General features: G+C 59.3%; 1 protein-coding gene and 1 long non-coding RNA gene across 5 annotated transcripts in view; one reads left to right on the top strand and one right to left on the bottom strand.

Annotated features, from left to right (window-relative positions):
* The window catches only part of PRKCD (protein kinase C delta), a 29,202-nt gene extending 10,415 nt beyond the window's left edge, over nucleotides 1-18,787 (bottom strand). For 2 of the 4 annotated variants that reach the window (XM_012771586.3, XM_012771588.3), the window contains exons 1-4: nucleotides 18,575-18,703; nucleotides 15,259-15,373; nucleotides 2,529-2,651; nucleotides 1,274-1,473 (exon numbers count right to left, since the gene is read on the bottom strand). In XM_012771586.3, the coding sequence (XP_012627040.1) occupies nucleotides 1,274-1,473; nucleotides 2,529-2,643 (315 nt within the window). In that variant the 5' untranslated portion in view covers nucleotides 2,644-2,651; nucleotides 15,259-15,373; nucleotides 18,575-18,703. Of the gene's footprint in view, nucleotides 1-1,273; nucleotides 1,474-2,528; nucleotides 2,652-15,258; nucleotides 15,374-18,574 lie in introns of all 4 variants that reach the window. The other 2 variants (XM_076008545.1, XM_076008551.1) reach the window with 1 other exon arrangement.
* Nucleotides 241-3,514, top strand: LOC105875068 (uncharacterized). Its single transcript, XR_001155773.3, has 4 exons — nucleotides 241-377; nucleotides 633-730; nucleotides 1,308-1,439; nucleotides 3,428-3,514. It is a non-coding gene; the product is annotated as an uncharacterized LOC105875068 (long non-coding RNA).
* Nucleotides 18,788-21,180: the final 2,393 nt, after the last annotated feature.

Genomic DNA, 21,180 nt, shown 5'->3' with positions numbered 1-21,180 from the left:
AAGGTCAGTGAGGGCGGGCCTGGGCCAGGCCAGACTCAGAACCCGCCCCCATGGTTGGTCCCCCAGGCCAAGGGAGCCCCACCAAGCCAAGCCAGACACGTGCCTGCCCAGTGTGGGCAGGGCCCCGCCCCCGGGCCCCGCCCCCCACCCTGCACCCATGGGTATTATTACATTTGGGGAAGTGAAAGGATCCAGCCCACACCCAGCCCAGCCACAGGGCCCTGGAAACAAAGTAGGACAGGAAACTCCCCACCCCCACCCCCGCTGCCCCCTGGCAAGGATCTTAGAATGGAGGGACCTAACCCCGTGTCCACAGGCAGAGACAGACACACTCATCGTAACGCTCCTGTGCTGCTTCTCTATGTCGGGGGCTCCTGGTACAGACGGCACAGCCTTAACGGCAGGATCCCAGCCTCTATTCCCTCGCCTCCCCCAGGTCCCAGACCTGGGGACTGATATCCTCCCTTCGGGGAGTGCAGAGACAGATAGTCCAGCCGGGGGCCCCTGTGTCCCTGCATGACTTCTGGAGGGCTGGTGCAGCCCTGGCCCCGTCACCCCTCGCTGGAAGCTGACCAGAGCCTCCGGTAGTCACAGGGTCTTTCTGGTGGAGACATCTTGGTTATGCCCCACAGGTAAGCCCAGGGGAGTTGGGCCAATGCTGGGGTCCTGTGGCCGCCGAGAACACACAGCCAGGTGGACACGGGCATGTGTAGAGTCTCCATTTCAGCAGGTGAGTGGGTGGGATCACTGGCCTCCTCCCTCTCCCACTTCCCTCCTGTTAAACATCACACTGCTGTCCTCCAGTGCCTGCCTAGGCCTGGAATATCTGCGAAGATTCCAGAAAGAATCAGAACAATGGGTGCCTCTGAGAAGGGGGCCTGGGGACCTGGTGGCCTGGTGTTGGGGCAGGGACACACCCTTCCCTACAGTTCAGAATGTTTTACAATGTGCATATCCTGCCTTTTCAAAATTAAAAGGGAAAATGTAGCCGCAGTAGGGAAGATGGCTTTCTTTAGTACCTACTCCGTGTCAGGTTCTGCAATAAGCCCTTTGATCTGGTTGCTCATTTCATCTGAACAACTGACCCAGTGGCTCCTCCTTTTACAGATAGGCTCAGAGATCCAAGACTCAAACCCAGGCTGCGTCGGCTGCAGAGCTGGCCTGGTGGCCAGTGCAGGGCCCAGCGCCCGCAGCTGTGCTCGCTGGCCAAGCCTGCACACACGCTCACACACACGCATGCACATCCTCAGACCGAGGCTCGCGCGCCCCTCACCCAGAACTCAGCCTTGCCATTGTTCTTCTTGCAGCGCTCTGCCAGCACCGACACGCCCACGGTCACCTCGGACACCGGCTCCTCGGCTGCCCGCATCAGCACTATCTGGATGACTCGGCCCTCGTAGATGTGGGCATCGAATGTGGACTTCCACTCGGGATACATGGTAGGCTTCTTCTGCACCAGTGTCTTCCCACGCTCTGCAGTGGGGCCAGGCAGGCAAGGTCAGGCCAGGGCCCCTCTGTCCCTCCCTCCCTGGACCTCTGTAGCCTTCAGCCCTGAGAGCCTCTCTGTGGGCCTCTCCTGCCCTGAGGGCTTGCTGTGCCTCCCCAGTGTCTTCCAGAACACAGAACTGCCTGTCGTGCCTCTAGGGCGGCCTGCTAGGTCCCTCCTCCAGGCCTTTGCTCCTGCTGTTCCCTCCTCCTGTGACCCATTAGCACCAGGTCCACTTAAATGTCACCTTCCCTTATGCATCCACTCAGTGAACGCTGCTGAGAGCTCCCACGAGCCAGCCACAGTGTCAGAGGCCAGAAACACAGCTGAGAGAGAAGTTGCACCCAGTGCCCATCCTCCCAGATCCCTCCTCCTGGGTGGAGAATGAACCAACTAGTTCCTCAAGTAACCTGTTAAGTCACAGCTGTGATGAGACTGAGGACAAGGCTGGTTCTAGACCTGCCTGTGGTCAAGTGCCCTGACCCAGTCTAAGGATCAGGGAAGGCTCCCTGGAGGAAGGGGCAGATCAACTGAGACCTGAGGGACAAGTAGGGCTTCGCTAAGTTACAGAAGTAAGAGGGAATGGTGTGTGATATGTGCCTCCTCCAGGAAGTCCTCCATGACTCCAGGCTCAGATGGAGTCTGGGCTTCCTCGTCACAGGACTCACTGCTTTGCCATGTGTCTGGCTGTGAGCCCCATGGGGGCAGGGCCAGGTCAGGCCTGGAGCATGACAGCATTCTCAGTGCTCAGCACAGGGCCTGGCACAGATGCACATGTGGAAATCGTGGGGTAAAACAGCCGATGGAAGAGGCGCTGGAAACCCCAAGCCCCAGGGAAGGTTCCGTTTGGCCAGTGTTTGAGGCACTTTAGAGACTCCGTGGTCTCTGCTTTCGTGGGTCCACAGCTGGGAGGGGCAGAGAGTCAAGGACAAGGAAGAGAAGGAGCCTTCAGAGGTTCCAGGGAACAGGGCAAGGCACCTCTAGTGCCTCCCACCAGGCCCAGATTCCCAGCCCCTCTCTGGGGTCCAGCCTCCAGCCTCACCTGTGCTGAGTGCCTCCTTCATCTTCACGGCGCAGAAGGGCTGGTTCGCCTCATCCTCGGCCGGCAGGGTGCCCAGCTCGTAGGAGTTGAAGGCAATGCGCAGGAATGGCGCCATGGCGGGGCCTGCAGTGGGGTTGTGCACAAAGAGGGGTGAGGCCAGGCAGCCAGTGGGGACAGCCACAGGAGGTGCTCAGGGACCCACTCCTCCAGGGCTCCCCACCCACCGGGTTTGGCCCACATGGTGCATAAAATGCACTAGTCCTAGTTGCCAAAGTTAAAATTTGAGAAGTTTTATGTAAGTCTAGATTTATGGCATCCCTGGTAAAACTGGACGATGTGACATTGCGCCCACTGGGCAGTAACAGCCAGCCAGTGCTGGAACAGTGGCCCTGGACACTTACCCCAAGCCAGGTACCTAGGACGTGCTGGGCTCCTGCACCCCAGTGCCAGTCATCACCCACCAAGGGGGCGGGACGGTGACCCCTCCTCCCTCCACCCTGCCCCATGCAACCTTTCTTGGTTTTTGAAGTTTGGGGGTTTCTGCTCATAACTACTCAGGCAGACATGCATAGCCAAGATGAACACCCCCACTTTTCAGAGAGGGGAACCACTTTGCACATTCACACAGGGCAGCTCCTCCACTCCCCCATTCTCACTCTTCCCCAAGACAAGAGGCACTCCAGTAGGTGACCCCAAAGGGACTCCTCAGGTTGCCATTCATGAATGACACTCAGGTGTGCAAGCACCTACCGTGTTTCCCCGAAAATAAGATCTACCCATAAAATAAGCCCTAGCAGTATTTCTAAGCATTTGCACAATATAAGCCCTACCCCGAAAATAGACCTAGTGATGGGCGTGGCTACGCAGAGTATCTGCACAACCCATGCATTTCATCGCAGAGCGGGAAAGAAGACGAGCAGCCCTTCTCATCTGCCCCATCGTGACAGCTACTGTCCCAGAGGTGACTGGAAAGGTGCGGGCAGCCCCACCAACAAGGTCAGCTCCCCCTGTCGGGTCCCGGCCATCCTGTGCGTGCTGCGAGCTGAGGCTTTGAAGGGAAAATAACACATCCCCTGAAAATAAGCCCTAGGGTGTCTTCTTGAGGAAAAATAAATATAAGACCCTGTCTTATTTTCGGGGAAACACGGCACCTACAAGGACACTGGCTGCCAGCCCAGGTCTCACACGAGGGCACTCCGAAACCATGTTGGAGAGAACTCACGCTCTCGTGCTTGCGTGCACGCACATGTCCTCACTCCATCCCGAACGTAAGCCGGCACCCAGGGGCAGATTCAGGCACACGTCCCCCCGACGTGCGCACACACACAACAGCTGCCCGGCCCCTGAGAGGGCTCCCTCCAGCTCCTGCACAAGGTGGCTGGGTCTGCTGGAAGCTCCCAGCCTGGACAAGCTCATGGCAAACACTAACCTCAGTCTGCGGCCCAGCCCAGCAGGCCCAGCCAATCCTCTGAGGCCAGCAACCAGAGCAGAGAGGAGGCACCAGTTGGGGCCTGGTTCCTACTCAGTGGGAGTGAGGGTGGGTATGCAAGCTCACACCTGCGCTCAGGCCCCAAAGCCATCAGCCGGAGACCAGCAAGTGGGCAATGAGTGCTGTGTGCTAGGCCAGCTGCCCATGACCTCTTGGCAGGCAGGGAGGGAGAGCCAGCTGTGGGCTGCTGGTTGGCTCCTTCCCAGGCTGGAGCGTGCATATGCCTGCAAGGCCATGGCAGTGGGTGGCACATAGTGGGCACTCAGTTAATGTTGGAGTGAAAAGCAAGTTGCACGGGCCTTGCCTCGAGCATGTGTAGGAGAGAGGGTATAAGATGTCTTGCTCCTCCTGCTGCCTTGCCTGGTTGGGGGTCCAAGACATTGAGCACTCATGTGCATGCTTCCTGGGGTCTGGAGCGATCATCGGCAGACCCTCTGCACAGCACACACTTGTCACATGTCTGTGCCTGCATGCCCAGGGCCTGATCCCAGCAGACTCAGCTCAGCCTCATGCTTCTTAACTGGAGAACCTAGAGACCCCGCTGGGGCAGGAAGTGACTGCTGAGTGTTCAGAGGACGAGGGCTGAGGGGCAGGTGGACAGAGATAAAGGACCCAGCGTGCTGCAGGGGGCCAGGGTTCAGGCCTGTCGTGATGACAAGAACTCAGAGCCCGTGTAGGATGAGGGTGAGTATAAACCCAACAGGCCTCAGGGAGGGGTCCTCTTATCACAACCACTCCTCTCAACTGCAATACCCACCCCTCACCTGTGCACCTCCCATCACAGTTTACTAAGTGCTCTAAGATTGCCCACCCCATCCAGTCCACCTGCCCAACAGCCTGGGAAGACAGTCCTGGTTACCGATCCTGCCTCTCAGACAGGGAATCGGAGCCTCCAGGAATATAGGCAGCTCATCCTGGGGCACTGGGTGCTCCACACACCTGCTGGCCACCTCCTCCTCCCAGCCACGTCCCCTTGGGGGCCAGCCCTGATGGCCTGCATGGAGGAGCCGAGGGTCAGAGAAGCCCCAGGAGGCTGAGGCAGAGCCCAGGACCGCCTCCCCCGCCAGCCGCTCAGGCTGCCTGCCAGCGCTCTCAGCTCACACTCAGGGCAGCTGCTGCTCACAGTCAGAGGCACTGGAGGGAAAACCACAACCACAGCAGGCCCAGGCCCCAGCCCTAAACCTGCACAGCCAGGCCACAGTACCACGAGGACAGGGGACCCTTGGTCTTTGTGGGCTACCACGGGGCTACCTGGCAGTAACCCTAGGGTTAGATCACCCAGCCCCAACTTCCTAGGGCGAAAACTAGGGCACAGGCTCTGGCCAGGTTCTGCCACCTCCTCTGCCCCCAGTTGTGCTGCCCAGACCCTGGCATATTCTTGCATCACTGTGTGAGCCTGACAGGTCCTGGGCCTCTCTGGGCCACAGCCCCCTTCTGTATAAGGGAGTCAGAGTCTGTCCACCTACGTCGCAGAGTGTCTGAACAGTGGTGGGGGAAAGACGGGGTGAAACAACAGCACAAAAGCAAGGTGTGCTGACTATTTATAGCCCCCATGCAAATCGGCCCAGGCCCACAGGCCCCAAAGGAAGGCCACTGGCTCAGCCCAGACACCGCTGCGCTGCAGGGCCATGGAGGTGGCAGGGACTGGACCCCACAGCCTCCGTGGGGGTGATTGTTTTGGCTGCCCGTGGGCTCCTAACCTCCATTCTCCTAATTCACCAACCCGCGGCAGAGCCAGGCCTAAAAAGTCCAGGCACTGGACTCAGAATGAAAACGTCTGGGTGTGAATCTCAGCTCCCCACTTATAGGAAGGACGGTTCTTTTCTGAGGCGGACAATGTACCAGATTAGCCTTATATTTGCATTATCTACTTTATCCCTGTGCAGGGCCAGGAGGTGGATATTTTACTGATGAAGAAACCGAGATTCAGAGAGGCTAAGTGACTTGTGCAAGGTCACAGAGCCAGTCAGTTGTAGAAGAGTTTGAATCCTGGCCTGTCTGATGTTACAGCCCATGTTCTTTCCAGTATACCATGTTGGGAAGAAGAGACGAAGGGAGAGAAAAGGGTAGAGATGGAGATAGATAAATGTGCCAGAAATAGCACTCGCGCACGCACACACACAGGCAGCGGAAACAGGGAGGTAAGGGCACCAGGAGACAAGTACCCTGCGCCAACTGGAGTCTGTCTGTCCATTCCCCTAGGCTGGTCCCAGGCCTGACCTTGAGGACACCCCTTCTTTGCGCAATGAAGGAGGAACACGCCCCTGAACTGCTGTCTCGTCCTCTTGTCCCAGCTGCTTGGACCAGGCTCGGGTTCCTAAAACCTAGAGGCTTGGCTGAGCTGGATCCCAGCCCGAGGGAATGAGGGTCTCCTGGCCGTACTGCCCACCCTGCCCTGGCCCAGCAGCCCAGAGGTAAGGAAAGGTGGTAGCTAGGCCAGGCCAGAGTAGGCGGGTCACCTTCCGCAGGGCAATTGGAAATCTGTTCCCAGCCAGTGCAAGGCAGCGGGCAAGGCCTCAAGGTGACCAGAAAGACTGTGAGGTCAGAGCTCCTGGGGCACAGAGCGCGGCCCCGGTGGACAAGTATGTGTGTTGTACATCCCCGCATGTGCTAGCATGTTCCAACAAAGGAGGCTAGGATGGGAGACGTGGCCCGAGGGGTGCCATCAAGACCAGGAATGCATTTTCTAGTTTTTCTATATAACTTATTTGATAACAGTTTTGTCAAGGATGAAAAATAAAAGCCAACCAGCCAAAATGTCTGCAAGAGATGGGTCTTCAGAGACCGACATGTCCACCTCCTCATTATACAGAGGGGAAACTGAGGCCAAGGTCCTCCTGGCTCCCAGACCTGGCCTGGTCCCCTCCACCCCAGTTCTTCGTTGGGTTCAGTCTTGCTCACAGGCCACAGTGGAGGGAGAGGAGAGGTCTGGGCCGCGCTGCGGGGGAGGGAGTGGGTGTGGAGGGCTCCCTGGGGAGCGCCTGTGTCTGTGGGAGGCACACCAGGCCGGCAGGCTGAGGCCGGCAAAGCAAGGGCAAGGAAAGACTGCGGTGGGCCTGGGGTCTGGCTCCCTTGAACAGAGCCCCTGGGGAGCGGGGTATGCCTCCATGCCACCTCATGCAGGCCTCTCCCACACACACCGGCACCTGCCCATGAAAGGTGCCACCTGCTGCCAGGCAAGACTAGGTGGCAGGTGGCAGCCAGGTGGGAGCCTTTCCAAGAACGCAGACCGTGCGTGCGGGGAGGCCACCATCCAGCCTGCATTGCCTTGAGGGGTGAACAGAGGGGTGGGGGAGACAGAGGCCGGAGCAGGATGGGGAGTGGGAGGTGGTGTGACCGGCAGGAGGGAGCCGGGCTGGCCCTGGCAGCATGGCGGGGCGTGGGGCCTAGGCATGGCGGAACTGCCAGGCCAGGCAGGCAGGCAGTGGTGGCTAGGCTGGGAGGCCACGGGGGTTTCACAACCCAGGAAATGGGCCAGCAAGAGGAACACGAGGTGGGAGCGAGGGCCTGGCTAGACCCTTCGAGGCTCCTCCACGAAAGCCCATGAGCCAGTCCCCACATACCCAGCCCTGTGCTAGGACAAGAACCAGACCTATGGTCTCAGCTCACAGCCCAGTCCCAGAGCTCCTCATACCTGCCCTTCCCTAGGGCTGGCACCTCATCCCCAGGTAGGGGCTTCTCGTCCCCTCCCCTACACACACAGCAGCCCCTCCTCCCCTTCCCCAGCAGTCCCTGCCAGCTGTCATCACCCTTGGTTCTTCCCCCGTCCATTCCTCTCCAGCTTGCAACCTCCTAGACTCCCACTGCCCTTGGAGAAAGCCAGACCCCAGCCTGCCCTGCTCTCTGCCTCAACTCCCACCCCTGGGCCATGTGCCTCAATTCAAGTCCCCGAGTTTTTACCCATGCTGTTCCCTCAGCCAGAATGTCCTCCTCCTTAATTCCTATGTGTCCTTCCAGGCAGTTCAAAAGGCCAGCCTGGAGGATCCCCCCACCTCCCAGGAAGGTAACCTGTGCAGGTATCTGGGCTCATTCATGCTGAGGACCTGGGTTTCTTCTGGGTGGTATCTCTGCCCCTAGCTCGGCCTCCTCAGCCCTGGCTCCTGAGGGCACTTCAGAAACCCCACTGCCAGGCCCCCAAGCCCGCAGGAATTCCACAGAATCAGCAGTGGGCCCAGGCAGCACTACTGTACCTTTGGCAATTGCAAAGGGGGTTGCACTATCCTAAGAATCCAATGAAAGATGGAGGTGCTCTTCCCCAGAAAATGCACCCACATGGCGCCATGATTCTGTACATGACAGGGTGGGAGCTGTGGGCCCCAAAGGCCCACCCCAGCCCCAGGTCTTCCCCAGCTTTTCTCAACCCAGCCAGTGAGTGGTAGGGAGTGACAGGGGCTGGGGTCACATGGGCTGGATGGCCTTCAATCTGAGGGGTTAACAGGGACATCCCAGCCCACCCTGCCAGTGGGTCTGGAAGGGCTAGAGGGGCAGGACTTAGACCTGGCTGTCATTGGCTCACAGCCCAGGCCTGCCACCATGTGTGGGGTAGGACCTCCTGGGGGAACAGCCCTCGAGGCACAGGCGTGAGTCACCCCACTAGCCCTGGGATTTAGGAAACCCTGGGCTCAGCCAGAGGGAAGGCTCCAGGTACCCCTGAGAAAGGACCGAAGCCTCCTTCATGGAGGAGCCGGAGAGCCAGTTCCTGCAAGGACAAGGGGGCTCTGTGAGAAGCCAGGGTGGGCCTCTCCAAGAATAACTGCACACGTGTGCACACACGGGCACACCCAAACACAAACACATGGGAGCCTCACTTGAAGCTGGACACCCCCCCCCCACACACACACATTGTAGCCACAGGCATAGTACACACTCCTGTGATGACTCAGTGGCACGCACAGAAACACACTCCCACTTACCGGCTCTCACGTGTCGGCAGACATCCAGGCCCACACAGACCACACCCAGCCACACAAGATCCACATCCACACGCATGTGGGGTGTCACAAGCCATAACATGGCACAGAGACGCTCCAGGCAGACAGCAATAAACACACACGTCTGGAAGAACCCACAGGCCTGACTAGGGTCTGGCACCAAGAAGCCCACGTGCAGTCCCCGGCACAATGGATGGGGAGAGGAGGAGGGGCAGGAAGGGCAGTTGGGTGTCAGGCCAGGCTGGGTGTCCCCAGTGGGGCAAGTGGAGAAAGTCCCTTCTGGTCCAGAGCAAAGTCCAAAGTGTGTAAAGGAAGGAGTGGGCTGGTCAGGCACAGCACTGGGCAGGCCTCCGCCTGCCCGCAGGGCCCCTCAGGGGAAGTCAGCGGAGGCTGAGGACGAGGTTGGGGGTCACAGGTGGCAGTCACAGGCCAGGTGCACAGGAGGAGGGGAGGGCTTGAACCTGTGCTGGTGGGGACAGCCATGCCCCCACTGCACGCATGAGCCCCGTGAGCCCCAGCCTCACTGTGCAGAAACTGAAAGAGAGATTGAGCAAATCGGCCAAAGCCACAAAGCAGGGGGGCAGACCCGGGGAAGCGGAGAGCTCTGCCAGTGTGAGTCCTGGAACTGCCACCTGGCCTCCAGTGGGCGAGGGCATGCTTGGGGTGGGAACAGATCCTCCGTCAGCCCCCAGGAGATGGGTCCCACTCCTCAGCCCTCTCTCTCCCACACAGAGGCCCCGTGGTATTCCTGATGGCTCACAACAGGAAACCATTGCTTTGTGTTTGGGAGAAGACAATATGGCCACTAAGCCTTTTGCCGTCCACCCCCGGGAGGTTGGGAGGTGGGCAGGGCCCAGACGATGCCTCCCTACTTCGGGGATCTCGAGGAAGCTGGAGGGAGGCAGCACCATCCCGTGGTGCGCCACCCCACGCCGGGCAGCGGACCGGGGAACTGGAGAGCTAGTTCAGACGTGGGGCCCTGGGTGCCCTGAGAACTTGGCCAAGCTGCCCTGGTATCTCATCTCTAATATGGGGCAATCAAGCCCTGCCCAGGGGGTGTGCTGAGCAGAGGGCCTGGCACAGAGGCAGTGATAACACATGCAAGCTGCCGCCATTGTCCATGTCACCACTGCCATCCTCACACCTGGCCCTCTCTCCACCTGCCCTATCACCTTCCTGCAGCTGCCTCTGGTAGCCATAGGGGCCTCCAAACTTCCTTGAATCACTGGAAAAAGAGGCTCAAGCCACCCCACTGTGGGGTGCCTTGTGTGGCCTCCTGCTTTGGGAAGAGACAGGGCTGAGTGAAGTGGCCCGAGCCCACTGGCAGAGCCCAGCCAGCTGCTGCCCATCTCACGGCTCCACACTCCCTGTCCGGACAGTGGGGACTTCTAAGGTTTCTCCAGCCCCGATACTGAAGGACCCTGAGAGCCTCTTCCCGCCCCCACCCCTGGCCCACAGCCCACGCCACCAGATATCTGATCCGGCCTTGGGCCCTGGCGACTGGCTGCTCCACTCTACCTGTTTACCCAACATGGCCATAGACATGATCCAAAGCTTCCGGGGCTGTTATGAAAACAGCAGCTCAGCCACCGCAAGCCTGTCCTCTTAGGTGCCTTGCCAGGGACCTTCGAGGGACAGTCACCTCAGCCCTGTGCCTGGGGCTTCTCGGACTTCCCCAGAGAAGGCCTGCTGAGCCCTCTCCTCCCCAGCCCAGGCTTTAGACCCTCAGTTCTCCACCTTAGACCCAGACCCTCCTGTACCTTAGGCTCATGGCCCCATCTGCCTCCCAAAGTCACCACATGAATGACCCCGCAGGCACACAAACTGCCACAACAGCTCACAGAGCTCCCTCCCCACACAGCAAGACCATCATGCTGCCAGCCCCTGCATGTGCAGTCTGTCCGCACGTCCGCTCCTCTTCCACCTCCTGCCCTATCCTGGCCACCGCCATGTCCCCGGGCTCTGCTCCTGCCAGCTCCCTGCTGCCCACCCTCTACTCTAGCCCCGCGGTCCTTCGGCTCCAGTCACTAGATGGGGCTTTTAACGCAGTAAAGCAGATCTTGCCACCCCCTGTCGCCACTGCCCCTCTGATACGCCCAGACCCTTCCCCCGGCCTCCCCCACACAGCTGCTCCCACTACCTCCCTGCCTCGGGCTGCCCTCCCTCACTCCGGGCTGCCCTCCCTCACTCCGGGCTGCCCTCCCTCACTCTGGGCTGCCCTCCCTCACCCCGTGCCCAGCCACAACGACCCCTTCCGGTTCCCTGAACAGCCAGTTCCTACCCCCTTAGGAGCCCCAGTGCTTGCTGTTCTGCCCTCCTGCCCCCCCACCCCACACGAGGGCTGCTTCCCATCATCCGAGTCTCACAGGACACCCCCTGATCTGCCCTTTTCACAGAGGAGGCGACTGAGGAGCAGTCCCGTCCTGGCTCCAGGGCACACTGCCAGTGAGCATCGAGCAAGGCTTCAGCCCAGTCCATCTGATGCCCCCAGAAGCCCTGCTCCCCCTGAATCTCAGCCTGCCTCACACTCAGCCCAGCCCTCGCCCACCCCCACCACTGTCATTAGTGCTTCTGCATGCCACACCCCAGCCTCCTGGCCCCAAACAGTGAAGGCCAGTGCTCGCCCAACCCTTACTGGGCTGACCTCTGCGAGTCCCTGGGACAGGCAGGCCCCTGCCCCAGCTGCCATGAGTCAAGGACATGTGTAGAGGGCATCTCTAGCTCTCCCCACTCTTCATCATCCCAGATGCCTGTCCCCTCCCCCGGCCCAAAGGCTGACTCCAGAAGGACAGGCGGGCTGGCAGGAGGGCTCCGCCACCCACCCCTCACTCCCAGCCAGTCTCTGAAACCACGGCTGGCCTCTGAGCGGCCAAGGGCCGGGGGGAGCGCTGAGGGGCGGCGGGCAGCTGCAGACGGCTTTCCCTGCCCCGTATGCACTTGTCACAGCATCTGCTCTTCTCCCTTTGAAAGGGAGCGACAGGGAGAAGCACAGGCAGGGGCTGGGCTGCTGGGTGGGTGGAGCTGTGCCCCTGGAAGTTCTTCTCCTCAGAGGACATGGAACCTACTGAAGTGACAGGCACTCCCCACCTTCTGGCATTGCCACTGGAGGCAGATTAAGGGGGACAAGGGAGCCAAAGGCCTGGCTTCTCAGTCAGGTGGGCTCTGCAGCCTCCTGGCCCTGTGGCACTGTGACAATACTAACCCCCTATTGGTGCCACTTGCTTTGTTTTGAATAGTCACCATCAGCCAGGCACTAAGTGCTTTATATAACTACAGTTTCTACTCACTGAACACTAACAATGTGCCAAGCATGGTGCTAGTGGTGCCAGCTACTTTGCATACAGTAACTGTTATTTATTTATTTTTGAGACAGAGTCTCGCTTTGTTGTCCAGGCTAGAGTGCCGAGGCGTCAGCCTAGCTCACAGCAACCTCAAACTCCTGGGCTCAAGCAATCCCGCTTCCTCAGCCTCCTGAGTAGCTGGGACTACAGGCATGCGCCACCGTGCCCGGCTAATTTTTTTCTATATATATTAGTTGGCCAATTAAATTCTTTCTATTTATAGTAGAGACAGGGTCTTGCTCTTGCTCAGGCTGGTTTCAAACTCCTGACCTCAAGCAATCCACCCACCTCGGCCTGCCAGAGAGCTAGGATTACAGGCGTGAGCCGCCCCGCCCGGCCCACAGTAACTGTTATTTCCAGCACGATCTCATGAAGATGGATGCCATCATCATCTCATTTGTCAGAGCGGACACCTGAGGAACTGAGTGGCAAAGCCACTTGCCAGGCTCATTCACACAGCTCTCGGAGCTGCCAAGTCCCTGAGATGCAGCCCAGCCGTCACCACTCCCAGGGGCATGTCTACCAGAGCCAGTACTCCTGAGCCAAGGCCCACAGTCCCAGAGCAGGACGGAGCCAGGCTTTGGGGGTGTGTGTGGGGTGTCACGGCCTCAGCCCTGTCCCCTCTCCTAGAGCCCACAACAAGGCAGAGCTCTGCAAGGAAAAGCCTGGTCAGTCAGCCTAACCCACCGGCCAGAAACTGTTCCTTGGGCAGGCAAGGGGGGAGGGCAGGCCACGCGCAGGGCGATGGTAGGTCCCACTCTGAAACCACTTCCTGGGCAGTCCAGAGGAAGTGAGCCTCCGGAAACGACTCGGACAGACAGGCCTCTTCCCTGGGCCCAGGCCTTGAGAAGTGGACAGACCACTCCAGGAGAAGAGTGCCCTGCCTGCTTCCCAGCTTCCAGAGCCCAGCAGCCCCACTCTCTCCAGGCACGGACGCTACGCGGCCAGAGGAGTTGACAAGACCCCACCCTCATATGAGCACCTCAGGTCCATGGCTACTTCCTCCTCTGTGGCAACAGCCACACACAGTGTCACTGTAGTTCACATGGCCCCTCCAGCCCCTGCTCCCCCACCTCCTTATCTCCAATGTCAAGCCCTGGTCGGCTGGGGCCCTGGGCCAGGTTGGCAAGGTAGCTGTTGAATGTCTAGGCAGAGCTCACTTCCCAGAGTGGCCCACCCCCCTCGAGTCCCTGTGATCACAGCCACACCTGGACCCTTACCCTCAGGTGCCTGGGTCCCCCTTCCTGACCCAGAATAGGCACAGTGTGGTGTGTGTGGGGGCTGGTGTCTAAATTCATGGATGCCAACGGTAACAAGGTAAGCATCTGCGCATGTGTTTCAGTGTGTCTGTGGGTGGGTGCGTGTAGGTACCTGTGCACCTGTGTGCCCATGTGTGTGGTGCGTGTGCAGGTATGCATGCCCAGTGTGGCCTGCCTTTCTGTAGCCCTGTATGAGCACATGCATGTCTGTACCTGCCAGACAGGTGATGTTTGAGGGTTGAAAGTGGGCTGGCTCCAAGGAGAATTGAGCTCCTTAAGGAAAGACACTGAGTGCCAGGAAGGCTGGCTCCCCTGAACTCAGGTGGCAGAGGCCTTCAGACAGCCAAGGGCACTTGGCTTCCTCCCCACCAGGTTTAGGGGTGGGCTGAATAAACAGAAGGCCCAGTAAAGACCCTGATCTTTTGTTGTTGTTGTGTTTTAAGAGACAGGGTCTCGCTCTGTTGCCTGGTCTGGAGCACAGTGGCACAATCATAGCTCACTGCAGCTTCAGAACTCCTGGGCTCAAGCGATCCTCCTACCTCAGCCTCCCGAGTAGCTGACACTATAGGTGTGCCCAACCATGACCCGATGGGCTAATTTTTTGTTTTTTTGTAGAGACAGGGTCTTGCTGTGTTTCCCAAGCTGGTCTCAAACTCCTGGCCTCAAGTGATCCTCCTGCCTCAGCCTCCCAAAGTGCTGGGATTACAGGCGTGAGCCACTTCCCTACTCTCATTCTGCCCCTGCTTCCACCCCAGGGGTAAGGGCCCTGACCTCCCCCTGCCCAGAGTCAGGCCTAGGGAGCCCAGCCCTCTCAGGTCTACTCGCCATCACCCCAGACCTATAGGTGCCTGACAGCCTGCAGGGGTGGGCGTGGGGGGTTGATCGGGAGGACTCCTGCAGGAAAGACCATCTTTGCCATCCCTTTACTGTCACTGCCAGGCTCCAGGTTTCCTAGCACGCACCTCACCCCAGAAACCCGCTCACTGGGGCCCCGGACACCAGTGAGTAACTCACTGTGGTGTTTTCATTGTGACAGGAGGTCAAGAGGGCAAGGCTGGCCCCAAAGGGATGGATTTCTAGCTTTATGAGGGGCCTCAGAAAGACTGCAGCCTTCCCCAGCACTTCCTTGAGGCTGTGGCTAGCTCCCCTCTGAACCTGGAGGCTGGAAAGAGGGGTTTAGAGCCCCTCATTAGACAGGCTAGCGGAGCTGGGGCGCGGAAGAGAGCGCAGTTGTGCCAGGAGCTGGGATCCCGCTCTGTTCCCGCGCAGCATCCAACCACTGTGGGCCCAGGGTGAACCTCAGTTTCCTTGTGGGATGATCAGGACAGTCTGAGGCAGATACCAGAGGCCATGGAAAAGCTAATACACTGCCCTCAACCCTTGGCTCATATGCCACCTTCTCTCTAACTGACAAAAACATGTCACCACTTTTTTCTCCAAACTACTGGTGGGCCCCAGTCCTCCGAGCTCCAAGGCCAAAGCCTTCCCTGAGCCAGAGCCAGGTTCTAGGCAGGGAGTTCCTCGTGGGCAGGGACCCTTCCTAGGCAGGGCAAACGGCTGCCACCACTGGGCACCCAGGCCCCACAACCAGATCAAGGACTCTGCATGCATGTCCCCCACCCGATCCGGCCCCACAGTGGAAGGGGAGGAGCTCAAAGAGGAAGGCCACTCCTGCACACTATCCATCTGTCGAAGAGGACTCAGTCCTACCTGGGGCTCCCGGCTCCTGCTTGTCCTTTGCCCTTGCTGCTGCTGCCACGCTGCCACACACAACCACCAAGAGAAAGAGACCTGCTCGCCTCGCCTGGGCCAGTTCTCAGCAGACCTATAAGAACAGAAGAAAACAGCTGAGCTGGGAGGAACTGCCAAACAGTCTCTCCCCGGCAGCCCACCTCAGCACGGCTGACACAGCCCAGTTCCATCTCGCCGGGCCCTGAGACCCCAGGCTCTCTGGACTTGGCTTTCTCTTCTCTAGAAATGGGGTGTTGGGCCCAACTTTTCCTGGGTACCGGCTATGTGTCCACTCCATGTTAGAGGTAGAGAACACTGTGTCCCTGCCCTCAGAACATTTCCAGCCTGGTGAGTAGGCCAACAGACAGAGCAAAAGCTGTTCCTAACCCTGCCATCTACGGGAGGCTGCCCTGCAGGCTCAGGAGGCCTGGGATGAAATTGGGCACTTTATGGCCGGGGGCAATTCCTCCGAGCCTCAATTTTGAAAATGGGGACAACACTAGCATCCCTCTCCCCAGGTGGCTCCAAGTCTCCAGTGATGTGCCACGCCAGCTCCTGTGTTGGACTCACGCTGAGAGTGCCAAATGGATAGCGACATTTTTTTATCCCTTGTTTTGAACCTTACAGTTCAGGAGATTCTTACATCAGTATTGTGCCCATTACACAGTTGTAAAAACTGATGTCTGGAGAGACTCTGGAAGGAAGGAATGGCAAAGGCAGCGAGGTGCCCTGGGTCTCCTGGCTGAAAGGCCTGAGCATTTTCTCTGCAGGCCAGGCCTCCATAAATGATTCTCCTCCCCAGATGTGAGCCCCTCTCACAGCTGAGGACCCCCATCACCACTCCCTGGGGACAAAGGCATTTTCAGGCTTTATTAATTTTTTTGTCTGTACTTTAAATTATTTCTAATTTTAATTTAAGCTCCAATTAGCTGTGCCAGCTAAACGGTGTCAGTGCCCTGAAGTCACAGCTCCAAATCACCCCTCATCCCTCTTTTCCCTGGTGGGGGAAGGATTGTCATGTGGGCTGAATAGGGCTGGGTCCTGGGGGCTCAGTCAGCACGGCCTCCATCCCATAAGCAGCCTGGTCAAGGGGATGACAGGGGGCAACAGACACATCACAGTCAGGAAACTGGGTTGGGAACTCTCTGGGCTTTCATTAGCCTCAGCTCCCAGGAGAATGGGGACCATACAGCTGGGCTGTGGTCACCAAATAAGACTTAGCATGTGCTGTACTCTCACTAAGGGCCAAGGCTGTGCTAAAGGACCTTTGGCACAAGACTTCTAGTCCTCACAACAACTTTCCATGCTGCAGATAACTCAGCCTTGAGAGGCCTAGCTTGGGTCTCCTACTCTTAATAGGCACAGCAAGTATTTGAGCCCAGGTCTGTCTTGTGCCCAGAGCCCGAGGTCTTGGTCATAACACTACAAACTCCAAGACTTGCCCTCTGGCTCTCACCACCTCCCCAGGGTGCTGCGTGCACACCACACCCTCCCAGTGTCCCACGTGCTCACACTCACACTGGGCTCTCACCTTCCGCCTGGCACTGTCACCACACACCTTGTCACACCCCCTCCTGCTGCTGACACCCACACCCAAGCACTCTCAGTTCCCCACAATCACAGTCACTCCCCAAGCACACCCTGGCAGTTTCATACAGTCAGAATGTGTCTGCCACCAGTCACACACTCCCACCGTGGCCCCACACCGCCAGGCACAGCCACTCAGACACCCCCACGCCTCACACACACAGCCACATACATGCATGCCACACAGCTGCCCCTGCTGGCCTGCCTGCCACACCCCAGCTTGGTCAACAGCAAGAACAAGGAAACCCAAGGACCAGTCCTCTCCCTTGGTGACCAGGTCTGTCTGGTCACAGCAGCTTAGTAGCAGAGGGAGAAGAAGAACCACATGTGAGTGCATGCCCATAAATACACTCATGCAGACATTTTCATACATTAGCCTGGTGAGCTGGGACCCCAACACCAGGGGCTCCCACAATTAACAGATTAATGTATTCATGGCCAGCTGGTCACCAAGATACACCCAGTGTGCTACACTGAACCTTCCAGACACAGAGGGACACAGATACAGGCAGGCAAAGATATACACACACGCAGAGGGGACAAAGAACACACCAAGCCACGGCACACACACAGTTGCAAAGGACACACACAAAGCCTCAGGACACACAAGCAGATGTACACACACACAGGCAAGTCATACATGTGGAAAAGAACATGCACACACAGGGGCAAGTCCCACAGTGCCAAAGAACACAGGAGACACAGACACGCAACATACCCACAAGCCAAGACACAGGCAATTCAGCACCAGGAGACAGAGTCCCTGCGTAGAGGGTAGGGCACCCCAATCCGTGCCAAATCCTTCCGTCCCAGTTTAGGTAGGGGTTCAGGGGGGCTCTTTTGGGGAAGTGGGAGCAGTGCTGATGTCCACCTCCTACCGCTCCACCACCAGCGAGGAGGGTGCTCCCTCCATGTCCTCCCCTCCACTGGCTGGGCCCCCACGGGGGGCGGCATCTGGGTTAGGGGGCACGGAACGGCCACACCAGGTAGGGGCCACCAGGGCTGGGGGCTCAGAGGGGCGGAGGGGCGGGAAGGAGGATGGTTGAGACTGAAGCCACGCCCAGCCCAGAGACCGACCGAGAGACGGAGAAAGGCTCCAAGACTGAGAGCAGGAGGAGGCGCCGCGCAGGTCGGGCCGGCTGGGACCCAGGGGAGGGAAGGAGGGAGGCGAGGCCCGGCGGGCGGCCGGGCCTTGGCTAGGCGGTCGAAAAGGAGAGGAGGCTGGACAGGCAGGGGGCGGCGAGCGTGGGCCGGGGGCGCGGCTCCGGAGGACAGGATCGAGGGGGCGGCCGGGTGGGGGTGGGGCGATGGAGCACGCGGAGGGCGAGGGACCGACGGAGCGGGTCTGCGAGAGGCGGACAGAAGAACACAGCGGGTGGGAGCAGACGGACGGACACAGGCCCGCGGGAGGGACGCACAGACCCCTCGGAGGAGCGGGGGACACACAGGCGGGTAGAGGGGCCGGGAGCCGTCGGACGAAAAGGTCTCAGCCCCCACTGCCTAACAGACGGACAGACGGACGGACGGACAAACGGACGAAGGGACAGAGGCACCGGCGAGTCTCGGCGCACGGCGGGACTTTCACTGGCCGCAGCTCAGTTTCTCAGTTTCAGAAACGGGAAATGGGGACCGGAGCGGGGAGGGGGCAGGGAGGGCGGCGCGCCCTCCGGGTAGCGCTGATCCCGCGCCCGGGCGGGTTCTCACTCACCTCTGGGCGCGGGGCCAGTCGCCGAGGGTCGCGGCGGCGGGGGTCCGGCTCCCCGCGCGGCTCCGGGGCGCACGGACGGGGTCGGCGCGGCCCGATGGGGTCGGGCCCCGCGGCCGGGGAGGTACGGCCGGCTCTCGGCGCGGCGGGCGGATGCCGGGGTCGCGCGGGGGCTCCGGGCGGCCGCCTCTCGCTCGGCGCCGCGGCACACGGAAGTGCCAGGGGGCGGGGCGGCGCGACCTCACCCAGGTGCCGGCCCGGCCCCGCCCCCGAGGGTCCGCCCCTCCGAGGCCCCGCCCCGGCCAGCTGGGAGCGGGGTACCGGGTGTCTCCGCCTCTCTCTGCGGGGGTGGGTCTCCCGGCCTCTCTGCCCTCCTCGGCGCACTTCGCCTCCCGCTTGCCATCGGCATGCAAGCCAGCCCCCGCAGGGGCCCCCATTTACGAAGGAAGACGCCGAGGCCCGCGGCGGCGCCCCCCATACACAACCGGCCGAGGAGGCGCCCGCGGGGGTTCCCCGGCGCCCCACGCCCACGCCCGGGACTCTCCACCGCCCAGCTGGCCAGCCTCGCCTGGCCTCGCTCCTTCTTCCTGTTGGCTGGAGCGCGGCCGCGCCCGGCGCGGTGTCCGCCGCCAGGCCTGCCGGTCCCAGCCATGCCCCAAAGAGGGAGCTGGTTAGACCCAGGGCTCTCGCTGTCAGTCCCGCGGCTCCGGGAGGGTCCCGAACCTGATCTCCCAGTCTTCGCTCTCCTGCGCCACCTTTGAGAGCTCCCCATCGCCTCTGGCAGGCTCCTGAGCTTCCTTTCCAGACTCGGAACTTGGTTGTCATACATAAGTCATTCATTCGTTCACTGAGTGTCCCCTAGGCCTGAAGCCTGGGTACCAACTGAGGTCCAGGGAGTCCACTCTCCTTCCCCCAAAGCTCAGAAAGCCAAGCCAATACTTACCCAAAGAAATGTCACTTCCCAGGAGACAAAAACCAGGGTTCCAGGTCCCCGGCCTCCCACCTAGAGGGGATGGGGTTCTGTCAAGATGGCTCTTCCCAGCTGAGACCCAAGGGATGTAAGTTGGGGACAATCCCTGAGGAGGCCTGAACTCAGAAAGGGGCTGTGACAGAGACAGGCCATGGCCAGGACTTTGGTCTTCTCAAGGAGCAATGGGAAGGTGGCAGAGTCGGTTACAACCTGGCAGGGTGACAGGCACAAGTGGGCTTCCCCCAGGGAAGAGGAGAGGCTGGGACAGGCTGGAGGGGAGCAGAGGGGCTGCCACCTCAGGTGGGAGGACCCTGGGCTGAGGTTGAGGAAGATGGATGCGGAGAGGCCAGACCAGATGGGTTCCGGGCTGCAGGAATCAGGATGGGAAGAGTCCAGTGAGACCTCTGGGCATGGAGAGCCCTGGCAGAGGTGTGGCTCCCCAAATCCTGTTTTAGGTGCGAGGAGAAGAGTCTGGGCTGGAGAGAGAAAAAACACAATGACTCTTCCCACAATGGGGGAGCAGCCCTGGTACCCTACACCCAGGAAGGAGAGATGACCCAATTTGAAAACCTGTTACTGTCCAGGTTCCCAACCCTGAGGACTGTCTTCCATTCCCATTGGGATCGACTCTGTCCAGCAAGCTGTCCCCTGTGGCCATACTGGACTGCCATTTGGGAAAGACATCTTTCTCCTCACAACCAGGCCTTTGAATATGCTTTTCCCTGGGCCCAAATGCCATTTCCCACCCACCCCCAGATCCCTACCTGTCTTGGTTGTGTCCACTCAAATGCCCCTCTGCCCTAATGCTCAATCCATGCCACTTCCCTGAGCTACGAGACTATATTCATTAGCATTTTCTGTGTCCCAGTCCCATCCCACCCTATTTACCATGCTCCATGGCTTTCCTGGGGCTGGGCTGGAGGGAAGGGTGTATAGGTGAGCTCCAGGTGACCTTTGTCCACTTGGGATCAAGTTTCCTTTCTGGCTTCTCCTTCAGGTCCACAGTAACCAACCCAGCCTCTCCCTTAACATAAACAATAGTCCCACCCTATGCAGGGGGAGAGCTGACTCTCAGGAGCTCTAGGTCCAGCCACCAGACCTTTGTTCCCACACCCCACAGTTTGTCTTAGAAAAAAGAAATGAAGAATAATGGTTATCACTGATGGGGGCGACCCAGTACCAGGCTCTGTGCTGGGTGCTGGATGTGTGCAGTCTAAATAGTCCTCAAGACCCCAAGAGGTAAGGGCCACTGTTTAGTGCCAGTTTTGGTGATGAGCAAACTGAAGTTCAGAGAAAGGTGAAGCCACGTGCCTGAGAGTACACAGTGAGTAACTGGAAGAGGCAGGATTCAAACCAGGGTTTGTCTGGTTCCAAAGCCCATCAGGGTTCTCAATCTTAACACTGCTGACCTTTGGGCCAGATCGTTCTTCGTTGAGGGGGCTGTCTTGTGCATTGCAGGGTGTTTAGCAGCATTCCTGGCCTTATAGCCACTGGATGCCAATAGTACCTTTCCCCTTAACATGTGACAGACAAAAATATCTCCAAACATTGCCAAATGTCCCCTGGGGAGCAAAATTATCACTTATTGAGAACCACTGCCTTAGAGTATAGTGTTGTTACAGGAACAAGAAGGATTTGG

This window comes from Microcebus murinus, chromosome 1 (assembly GCF_040939455.1).
Source record: "Microcebus murinus isolate Inina chromosome 1, M.murinus_Inina_mat1.0, whole genome shotgun sequence".
NCBI lineage: Eukaryota > Metazoa > Chordata > Mammalia > Primates > Cheirogaleidae > Microcebus > Microcebus murinus.
Note: the sequence above shows the minus strand (reverse complement) of the source record. Positions and strands in the feature narration are given on the sequence as shown.